Source organism: Tupaia chinensis, unplaced genomic scaffold, assembly GCF_000334495.1.
Source record: "Tupaia chinensis unplaced genomic scaffold, TupChi_1.0 Scaffold000047_1, whole genome shotgun sequence".
Lineage (NCBI taxonomy): Eukaryota > Metazoa > Chordata > Mammalia > Scandentia > Tupaiidae > Tupaia > Tupaia belangeri.
The window spans coordinates 3,771,835-3,783,125 of record NW_006159505.1 but is presented as its reverse complement, the minus strand read 5'-3'; the positions used below and the strand labels follow the sequence as shown (position 1 = coordinate 3,783,125).

General features: G+C 41.4%; 1 protein-coding gene across 6 annotated transcripts in view; it reads right to left on the bottom strand.

Moving 5' to 3' along the window:
• POLD3 (DNA polymerase delta 3, accessory subunit) overlaps positions 1–11,291 on the bottom strand; it is a 63,133-nt gene that overhangs the window by 5,242 nt on the left and 46,600 nt on the right. For 4 of the 6 annotated variants that reach the window (XM_006140991.3, XM_027774171.1, XM_006140993.2 and 1 more), the window contains one exon: positions 6,255–7,637. In XM_006140991.3, the coding sequence (XP_006141053.1) occupies positions 7,435–7,637 (203 nt within the window). In that variant the 3' untranslated portion in view covers positions 6,255–7,434. Of the gene's footprint in view, positions 1–607; positions 777–6,254; positions 7,638–11,291 lie in introns of those variants that run through there. The other 2 variants (XR_333376.3, XR_333375.3) reach the window with 2 other exon arrangements.

Sequence of the window (11,291 nt, the reverse complement as noted above, 5' to 3'; positions counted from 1 at the left end):
TTGCCATGTAGTTGACTGCGGTTCGAGTACCGGACCCAGTGGCTTAAACTCCCACCGGGCGTGTGTGTGTGAGTGCCTGCCCAAGATTCCAAGAGGAGAATGGAGAAGGGATTGTGGCCTGGGGGGTGATTTCTCGCTTTCTGTCTTTCTGTCTCTCTCTTCCTGGCGAGCGCATGCGCCCTATAGCAAAAGCCTCTCAAAAAAATGTTAAAATAAGAAAAATAAATACCTCTTACTTTTGCCACTTATTGACCAAATCACTTAAGCTCTCTGAGCCTTCCTGTCTTCATTTTTAAGTGTTGAGGATTAGAGAAAATGTAATAAAATATCTACCATAAATGTTGGCCCATGGTAAGAAATCATATAAGTATTATTGCATCATTATAGAACATTACAATAATTATTTCTGTGTTTCTCCTTCCACAAGACAGTAAATTACTCAAGGGCAAGAAATTAATCTTTCTATCCCCAATATCTAGCACATCTTTCAAAAAAGTCCGTGGAATACACCAACATGCACACATTTTGCCTTTCCAACAGGTCATCAGTCCGAGGAAGGCCAAGAACCTGCCATGTGCTTCTCTTAGATCCTCCACAGCACCCACCATGGATATGGGGCAGATCAGGATCAATCAAGAATTCAAAGTACACCAGGAATTGGGCTAACAAATTCTTCCTCTTAGGGGTTGCTCTTCTGTGGAAGTCTGCAGACCTAGGTTTCAGGTTTGGTTCATATCCTCACTGGCCATACTAGTTAAATGTCTTGGGCTTGTTTACTATAAAACATGAGAGAGAAAAAGTTTGCGGGTTATCATAAGGATGCAGTAAGATAAAGCACTATATAAATAAACCACAACCAAGAGGAACAAGGAAAACACTCCTATCAGGTTTTACGGTTTTCAGGAAAATGGTTCTGCCTTCTCTTTGTGTAACTCCTGGATAGATAAAGATACCATCATTATGCTGTTTATGTAATCTTCACATACCTCATAACCTTGAAGGAGGTGTCCTAGGAAAACAAGGCTCTGATACTCAAAAGGGTGAACATGGCCGTGGCCTAACCCTGGTGCAAGCAATTCCTAGGCAAGTGCCCCAGGGCCACTGTGACCGTGCAGCATGGCTTAGATAGGACAGAAGTGCCAAATCTCCTCTTGGACCTTCTTACAAAGGTGGCGTCAAAGGCAAGGTCAAGAATTGGACATTTTCAAGGAAAACGGCGTTCTTGACCTAAACTGAAACCAATTAAACGGACTGCTTCGGGAGCTATGCTCTATTTGGAAAAGCTTCCTTCTAAAAGGAGGGATTCTAAAAGGAGGGATTCTAAAAGGATTCTAAAATTAATCAGAAAACTTTATTCCAGCCTCTTTAAATTCTTCTTAACATTTATTACCCACTTATCTAACTTTGTTAACTTAGTTAAGTACAGTACACTGAAAATAATTGAGTCTTTGTTTATTGGTTCAGGACCACTTGGCAGGGATGTTGTTGAGAGGACTCAAACATCAGATGAGTGGGTTGACTTAGATAAGTGTTAAGATCGCCTTCAAATCTTCAATCTGGGATCTGGCCAAGTTGTACTTTCATTTATCAGAATGAATGTCGATCACCATTGGACAGCACTGAAGTATGAACAGTCAAGAGGCAATACGGCATAGTGGTTAAGACCACAGGCAATGGAGCCAAAGTGTTTCGATTTATATCCTGACTGCCATGGGACTCTGTGACCTAGAGCAAGTTACCTAACCTCTCTGCCTCAGTTTCCGCGAATGCAAAATGAGAATAAAGAACCTAACTCAGGATTGCTATGATGGTTAGAAGAGTGACTTCATCTAATTTACTCCTTAAGTCCTGGCACGTAGGAGATGCTCAAAAACAGACAGGGTTTGACTCAGGCCCTTTACCTCCCAAACCTGTTTTCCTCACAGCACCCAGCTTTCTCACTACTCCAGAACTGCTGTGTATGTACAAAACTGAGCTGAACTTATGTTGATGCAGTAATATCCTATGAACTGCCTTTTGAAATCACACTTAGTACCGCTCAACTTCTTGTTAATGCATTTATTCTTAAAGTAGAATCAAAACAACTGTTAATTCTATCACAGTTTACTTATATGTGAGTATAAATGGTGAGTAAAGCCAAATTAAGACCCACTATGATGGTGAACCTTCCTCAGGCTGTTTCTTGTCTGAAATTCTTTGTGCTTCTTTGCACAGGACTACACACTTTTGTCCATTATGATTATCTCAGTTCTTTTCTGCACTATGAAGTCCTGCATCTTCCACTCACCCAAGTACTGTCTCAGCCTCTCTACGCTACTTAGTGTGAATGTCCTGTCACTTCAAAATGGTAACTTTTAGGCTCCTGCAATCCCAAAATATCTTGTCCAGGACTGAACATAATTAGCATCCAATGAATGCTTGATGCTTTGGGTTGGGATGATCTACAGCAAATATTAAACAAAGCAGTTTTTCCATTTAAGAGCAGTCCACCAAAAGATATGCCATATGGAAGAGAAACCTTGAGAGAGCAAGCCTAAATGACCCAAAGAAAGAAGTTAAAGAAGGACTAGCTATGAAGAACTTAGAGTATGAAAAACGAAGAGAGGGGAGCCAAGGGAAACCTCACGAAATAAGGAGTCTGGCAAGAGAAAATGAGACGAAGTGGGAGAAGGGACGGTGATGGAGTCAGACAATTTTAGGGTTTGAAATGGGAGGGGAATTCTAGAGTTAGGGTGGGTTCTGATCCAATGGAAAAGTATTGGGTCAGAAGCCTTCCCAAGTTTCTTTGGCTAAAGAGCCTGGGTGGCAATCTGTGGGTGGTCCACACGTAAGAACACGAAAAACTGGACACAGATACAAGTGGAGAGAAGTGTCATGTAGCCAGGAGTGGTAAGAGTCAATCCTAAATGCAGTCATTTGGGTACAATGTGCCCTTCAGAGGAGGGCATGGTGACAGCATGGGCTAATTTACAGAGCTGCCAGGGCAATAACTCAGAAAGCAACACTGCCTTCTCACAACAAAGCGAGGCCGTCCAGAGTGTTCCATGGTGGTAAAAGCTGCATTACAGCATACTGAGATCCCGGAACCAATGAAAGGAGACAGGTTTACCAAAACGAGTCTTGACGCTGAGTATGTTTCTGGCAAATACATTATTAGGCACTCATTCTACTCATGCCCTGCAGAAACTATTTAGTTTCCTTATATGGACCTTCTCTTCAGCTCTCTCTGTATAATAACTAACGTCTTCTTAAAGAAACAAAGATAGAAAAAGAAAACAGAACTGTTCCACTGTCCCTCCACTCCCTCGGTATTTTTCAGAGAAATGAGTAGAGGCTCATATGGTGCAAAGTGTCAGAGAGGAACTAACAACTTTTGAAATTACTTTTGAAAAATTAATTCTGCTAAAGAAATCTGTATTGACGGGAGAAGGCAAGGGAGACACTGCAAATGTCTATGTTGGCGGCAAGAATTAAGTAGCCTATTTTAACCATGATTCTTTTCTTTAATCTCATTAGAACTAACCTTACTGCTACTAGAACACGACATGTTTGCATGAGTAGAAATGCTATCAGGATATAAAAAAATCAAATGCCAGCCTCCACTCTTAACTGAGAGTCAACTTCTAACACTATTCCTCTTAAAATTCCTCAGTTGGTTTCCATGACCTACAAATCAAATTTAAACTCTCTAGCAGGGTCTTAACTTCATTTCGCAACACATTTTCCTCCCTAGTCTCAAAGTCTACAGTCCATGCTTCCCAAATGCCATGCTCCTCTGCCTGGAAAACTCTTTTGATAACTCTTTGCCTTGGTAAAATCCTACTCATCCTTCAAATAATTGCCTGGTTTCCTCTCCTCCAGGAACACTGCCCTGATGCTTACCCTCCCACGCTCTCAGAAGGTCCTATCCTTATCTGTCCCTGCAGTCACATGTGGCACTGAAACTTCATTTTATTGGCTTATCTCTTCCACTAAATCCTAAGGATGGGTGCCAAACCTATGATTTCTGCTATGCCCTCTAGTGCCTGGGTCAGAGGCCCGACACATGGTAGATACATCAAGTTTTAAAGAACAGTGAACAGCCACTCATAAAACTCTTTCCATGTGAAAATATCCACTCTCTTTAAAACCCTTCATAATGTAAGACAAGTATCTTCTCCTTTTGACCACATACACTGGCAGGATGACTTTGAAAGAGTGCCCTCAATCCTTCATATCCCTGATGACATTTCACGAAGTTGGTAGCTGATGACATCAGTCAAGACATCAGAAAGGAAGCCACCATTTGTGGAGAATGTATGTGCCTGCCACCAAGCACTGAATCTGTGCTATATACACCTTACTTCGGTCTTGACAGCCCAAGGGAAGTCAGTTTAGTTCTATTTTTACGAAGAGTCTGAGGCTCAGAAATTTACCCAAGGTCACACAGCCAGCAAACAAGGAAGCCAAACTAATACAACGTGCAGGATCAGGACTAGATTTTCTTCTAAATGAACTAAAAAATGAGGTTGGCTGAAACTAAGATTTCCCACAGGGCTGAAAAAATGACGAAGGCAGCAAATAGCTTGTCCATCTCAGACTATAGGTATGCAGTTTTAACAATATTAACTGAAGACCAGTCTCGTTCCTGTTCAGAATTTAAATAAGTACACACATCACTGCCACCCTGTCAGAAAACAGACTCATCAGACACTCAGTTTGAAGTGCTATTTTAAAACAACTTCTCAAATTTATTTAACTCATGTGGATAACATGGTAGAGAACTGTATAAAGAAGAGCCAGTATTCAATTCTCGCTAAGCCTTCAGAGTTTAGGTAGCATACTGGACACAGAAATGACAGGATTTATATTACCCCTTGCACGATGGAACTCCAAACAGCACCAGAACTTTCCAGTTCATATTCAGTTTTACTAGACATCTCAGCATAAAAAAAAAAAGTATCTCCACTGAGAGTCCAGAATGATGAATTTTTTTTAAAAAGTCACACTAATACATATTATTGTAAAATTCAAATCCAGGGTAAAAGGCGAATAGAAAATATTATTAACCATATTAATATTAGACTTATAGGAACACTCAAAACTAAATGAAAAGTAATATCTTCAAGATTCAGAGAAATAATCACTTTATATATAGAAATATTACTTATAAAGTTTTTTAGAGAGATTTTTGCTATAGGGCACAATCACTCACTGGAAAGACAAAGAGACAGAAAGCAAGAAATCACCCCTCAAGGGGGATGGCCATGCTGCAATCCCTTCTCCCCCATTCTCTTCTTAGGATCTTGGGCACACATGCACATGTGCCCAGCATGAGTTTTAAACGGCCGTGTCTAGCACTCGAACCTCAGTTGACTCCATGGGAGCCCAGTGATGTAACCATTATGTCATTGACTGATCCCTTCTATATAGAATTCTATACACCTAAACTAAAATGTTTTCAGATTTCAAATAGTGTCCAAAAATGTTAATTGCCAAGCACCTTTTCTGAACAAGTGGTTTAAAAATATACTTTACAAAATGAAAAAGTAGCTCAAGAAAGAGGATCCACAAAACAGAAGACCCCATACAGGGAAAAAAAAAATGTTCTAGAATGAAGGTAAAGGGGAGTCCCAGACTATACACCGGTCATTAAGCCCAGAGATTTGTCAAGATTAGCACAGGAGTATAGATAGTTCTAACAGGGGTGACTCTTAATTGAAAAAAAAAAAAAAAAAACTACTGGATTGTTGCTTTCTCTTTAATTTTCCATTTCTATTTAGAAAAATGACTAGAGGCAATGACAAAAATAACCATTTAAAAGGGATTCCTCTCCAGAAATTTTTGGTAAAGGTTTAAGTCAAAGCTTTCCATCTTTCTCTCCATCCTTTTTCATTAAAAAATTAAAAAAAAGTGGGGGTTCTGGAATATGTCAACCTTCGCTCAGCATGCTACACAAAGCCTCTGCCTCCTCCCGTCCTAGACACAATACCAGGACTCATCTCCCAGACCTCCAGTCTCAGTCAAGTCCCTCCCTACCTGGTTGCTAAAGCAGGTCATGCTAATCCCAAGCTCAGCCACAATTCTAGCCTTAAACAGTATACAGCTGATTGCATCACTCGTGGCACACACTAGGCTGAAGTAGGAGGAGCAGGTCAGACATCCCTGTCTGTTACGGGTGAGCATGTCAACACACAAGCCTACGTCCCTTCTCCAGAGCTCAATGTGCAAGGTCACAGCCATACTATTTCAGTCCTCTGGGCTAACTGCCTATCTAGCCGTAGTAGAAGTCACTTGAAAGTTACCACTGAAATAGGTGATTTTTCCATAAGTAAAATGAAAAATGCTTTATTTGCTATTCAGACCTAGTAACAACTTACTCTCTCCATCTCTTCTTGGGGAGCCAGTACTTTTTTTAAGGCAAATGGGGGACTTAAAAAACAGAGGTGCGATATCTGTAGAATGTGTGCCTTACATTCCTCACTAACCTCCTGGAAAACTGATGTTCTGGAATGTTCCATTTCCTTGAAAAGGAGGAACTGTAGGTAACAATTGTACATTATATGTAGGAGGAGATCTCTTTTTTTAGCCCTCTCTCATTAGATGGGTCTCACTCTCCAGATTCTGGGAGTGAAGAGGGACAATATACCACAAGGAACAGTGCAAAGCACGCTCTGGGTCAGCGGCATGAAAACTCCTCGGGTGTCATCAGCGCTGACTCACGGTAACTTCTGGAAGACTTGAACACATCATTAAATTTCTGTGTTCTCTGCCTCAGGCTTTTCCCTAACCACTAATGGCAAGTGAAGGTCTAGAGAGCTTTTGTGAAAGGGACAAAACACAAGCAACGCCCAGGTCTGTGGCCCATGGTCAGTGTGCTGTGTAATGGAGGAAGACGATTACAAGGAGATTTTGTTTCAACCTTTAGTCCAACACTAAGATCTAAAAGACAAAACACCACTTTATGGGGCCAGGGGATAGAAATGTGTGGGGGCAGGGTGTTGTGTTCAGTACATCCAGTAGAATTCAGGAATAAAAACCACCTACACACGCTCACAGCACACAGAGACACAGGAAGGAATGCTCCCTGAGCCATAAGTGGGCCAGGGCAGGAGGTGAGTGGGACACAGTGGGACAGCCACTTCATAGCTTCAGTAAGATTCTGAAACCTGTTCCAATGTAATTCTGGAGTGAATTCGTCTCCTGAACAGGTCAAAGATTGTGCTTACAAAATGTCACTAGAAGGTAACAACTTTTAAAATATCCTTTTGCTTCCTGCCTCCAGGTGATTTCCTTTTGGTTAAAAACCAGAAATAGTATACACCTCACAGGATGGAAGCACAGTCCTTTGATACAGGTGAGATGCTAGATGAACTTACACAGTAAGTGAGAGTCCATGCTGCTTGGTCTTCTCCCTCGACCACTCCGAGTCTCTGACCTGCCACAGCCGGCAGTTTACTTCCTCTGGAAGAAGCCTGTGATGGACACTTGTCTGTTGGCTTTGCCTAGAGCAGCAGTCCCTTTCTTCGGGCCCTTACGTTCCTCTTTCGGTTCCTTCTTCACTGCCATTGCAGAGGGTCTGTGCACAGAGGGTGTCTTCGGCTTCATTTCCTCTTCACTATCTGTGCAGGATTCACTCTCATAGACTTTTTCAGTCACTGACAGAAGGGAAAAAAATGAGACATGAGAGGCTGGAGTCACTTGCTCTGTCAAGAGAATGAGATGTCTGGCTCACACCTATCACCTCAGAGCCTCTGATCAAGCAAGTATGTGCACCTTGTACTCAATGTTCCTCCCACTGGGAGATTATCTCTAACCTTGGTAGGAAGTAGGTGGGATCCAGAGCTCAGGCAGCCTCTAGCTAGAGCTCTGCATTGCCATTTACCCTTCTTCCCCTGCTGCTACGCCCCATATCTGTAAATGGGCCTTTGCCAGTTCGTTGCCGGCATCCTTTATCTGGTACTGGTCTATGTGAGCTAACTTCCTTGAAAGATCTTGAAACCTGCTTATGACTCCATATTTTGACTGGCTTCTTGAGTCTTATCTCCTTGGCTCCCAGTGCCTGTCCACTTCCACTGCTGGTTTTCCTGGTCTTAAACCTCTGGTCTGCATATCTGTAAATGGGCCTTTGCCAGTTCGTTGCCGGCATCCTTTATCTGGTACTGGTCTATGTGAGCTAACTTCCTTGAAAGATCTTGAAACCTGCTTATGACTCCATATTTTGACTGGCTTCTTGAGTCTTATCTCCTTGGCTCCCAGTGCCTGTCCACTTCCACTGCTGGTTTTCCTGGTCTTAAACCTCTGGTCTGCTCACCAGCCCCCATTCTGCCTAGACAGGCTTGAAGCCATAGGCCCTCCTGGCTAGCTCTCTATACATTCCAAGTAAAGAGAATTGGAGATTCCCTACTCCACTGTTGGGATGGTAGTTCTGAATGACAGTTAATTAACTCAAGGTGTAGTATTAGTCCACATCAAGAAGGTTACGTCCCAACCAAACCCTATCAGGTGACACACTTGATAAGGTTAAGGAAAGACAATGATATAATGAGAAACAAAGTCACCAGTTCTTACTCCCTATCAGCCAAAGACATAATTTTGCCTTTTCCATATCATTAAAATGCACAGCACTGTCCCATGGAAACTTGGAAAAGAACTATGGCCCCAAAGGGCACAGGCACAGATATGGTGCCACAGGGCTGATGCAGGTCTCTCCAACACTGCTGTGATGCATACTCCCACTACAAGAAACTGTGGAGGCCGCCTTCCTGTCACTTCAGGGAGCTGCAGGAGCAGCCATACCACCAAAGCCATCTAAATTCTTTCTAGGCCTTTCTGGTTGCACCAAGTGACACAGAGACATGAGGGAAAACATCTTACCTGAAAAGAATAACTTGATATGCCTAAAGATACTCAAATAATTCAAGTGAAAGAAATTTTTTCTTATTAAAAACAGTGAGTTTCAAGCTCTTAAGTATTGATAATTACTTCTAAAAATACATTAGTCAAATTGTCAAATAGATCTGTGTTCTGCTTAGTCTGTCACCTGTATAATCTCCAACTTTAACACAGAACAGAGTCATCTGACTTGTTAAAATACAGAATGCTGAATTCCTTTTCCAGAGTTTCAGATGTAGAAAGTCTGAGATGGGACCTGAGAAGTTCCTTTTCTAACATATTTCCAAATAAGATTCATACTGCTCCTGGGGACCACACTTTGAGAACTGATACTCTTTTCTTTCCTGTAAAAACAGGGTACTACTACCGCATGGGATGTTCAGATGTACCTAGTCATCTTTGGCAAGTACTCTTCAATGGTATTATGCACTCACAGATTGACCATTCTGAAGTCAACTGGCTATATCTACCCAAGCATTCTTTCATTCTTATTCATCTTATCACTGAAAGACTAATTAATTAACAATCCCCTCTCTAAGAATTCCTAGAATTTGTCTTTATGTTTAAGAACCTAGAATTCAGGGACTAGCAGTTGGTGTAATGGCTATGTCGCTGGACTCCCATGTAGTCAACCAAGGTTCAAGTCCAGGACCTGGTAGCTTAAAGTCAAACAGAGTGCATGTGTGTGCATGCCCATCCCCCCAGGGGGTGACTTCTCGCTTTATGTCTTTCTGTCTCTGTCTTTCTGGCAAGCGCACATGCCCTATAGCAAGAAAACCTAAAAAAAAAAAAAAAAAAAAAAAAAAAAAAAAAAAAAAAAAAAAAAAAAAAAGAAAGAAAGAAAAAGAAAAAAAGAACCTAGAATTCACTTTGATGACTTCTATTATAGTTTAGATAATGGTCTATTCCCCAAAGGTTCATATTTTGGAATCTGGTCTTGGTGGGTCAATGTTCCCTATGGGTTCATGTGTTGGGCATGACTGCATTACAAAGGTGTTAAGTGAAAGCTTAATTCCTTCATGGCAATCCAGTGTAGGGCTCTGGGTGTGATAAAGTCATCAGGGTGGAGCCCCCATAACTGAATTCTAGAGTGTAAATAAGGACAGCAAATGAGGCAGGTAGAGGCCACGTGGATACAGACTAAACAGCTCTTCTCAAAGTTGTCTTCCACCATTTTGTGACGCCTTTGGAATTTCTAGCCACCAAAATCATGAGTCTTGCAAATAGACCTCTATTTTCTGTATATATTATCCTGTCTCTGGTATTTCTCTTAGCAATGCAATAATACACAAGACAGCTCCTGTCCACTGAGAGGCTAAAATACACTGGTAAACTTTATATCTATACTAGTTATTAGTGAAGGCCTTGTTGCTCAAACTATGCATCATAGGCAAAAGGCACTAGACTCTCTTGTAAGCTTATTAGAAATGTAGACTCTTAGGTCCACCTCTGACCTACACCTCTGACCTACTGAACTGAAATTTTAATTTTAGCAACATCTTCAAGAAATGCGTAGTCAGCAAAGCTTCGGAAATGTAGGTCTAAAATACTTAGGGAATTTCCATGGCATGTCTATTAGTTCAGCAATTACGATTCCCAGACCGTACCCATCTCATAGGCACTTTCAAAAGCATTATGTAACTACATTAATGGGACAAAATTAAGAACTGTTTTTTACTCAATAGCCTAAATTAGAAAAGTCTGAAGAGCCAGCTACAGATAGAGAAAGTAAACAAACTACTACTATTTGGTGGCATTTTGCTCCTTTATAAGCTATGTTCTGTATTCACATGGCAGCATGTCTACATGATTACGTCTCAGTCCTAATTAGCTCTTTATTTCATGACTTATTAGTGAAATTACTGGCTGTCTCACTGCCAATTTTGTGCAATATACTGCTTGGGGGAGTTAAAAACCAGTTAGGGCAGCACAACACAATTTCCTCAGCAGCATACTCCATACCTTAGGAGCTAAGAGCAGAATTTCTATATGCAAAGATATAGCTACTTTGAACTACAGGACAAAGGAGACTGCAGTTTAAAAATATAGCCCATATCAGCTAAACAATATGACACATTTCTGGGCTGCCATTTAAAGAGGCTGATTTGTGTGGGTAACATTGGAATTCCTTTCTATTCAACTGCTTTGCTCTTAGAGATCCACCCTTGTCTAGGGATCCACCCCAAGCTCATCTGAAGGACTCAACTCCCCAGTCCCTGCTGCAAACTCACAGAAAGGGTAATACCAGCTTTGTAAACCCACAAAATAAATCTGAGCCAGCACAGGACAGGGCAGCCCCTGCACCGGTATGTCTGGAACGGCCTGAGCAGAGAGAAAAGCAGAACTCCTTTGTTGGTAACCAGAGCCAAGATTCATTAGGTTGACTTGGACTAAAAAACCTTTTTTAAAAAGTGCTA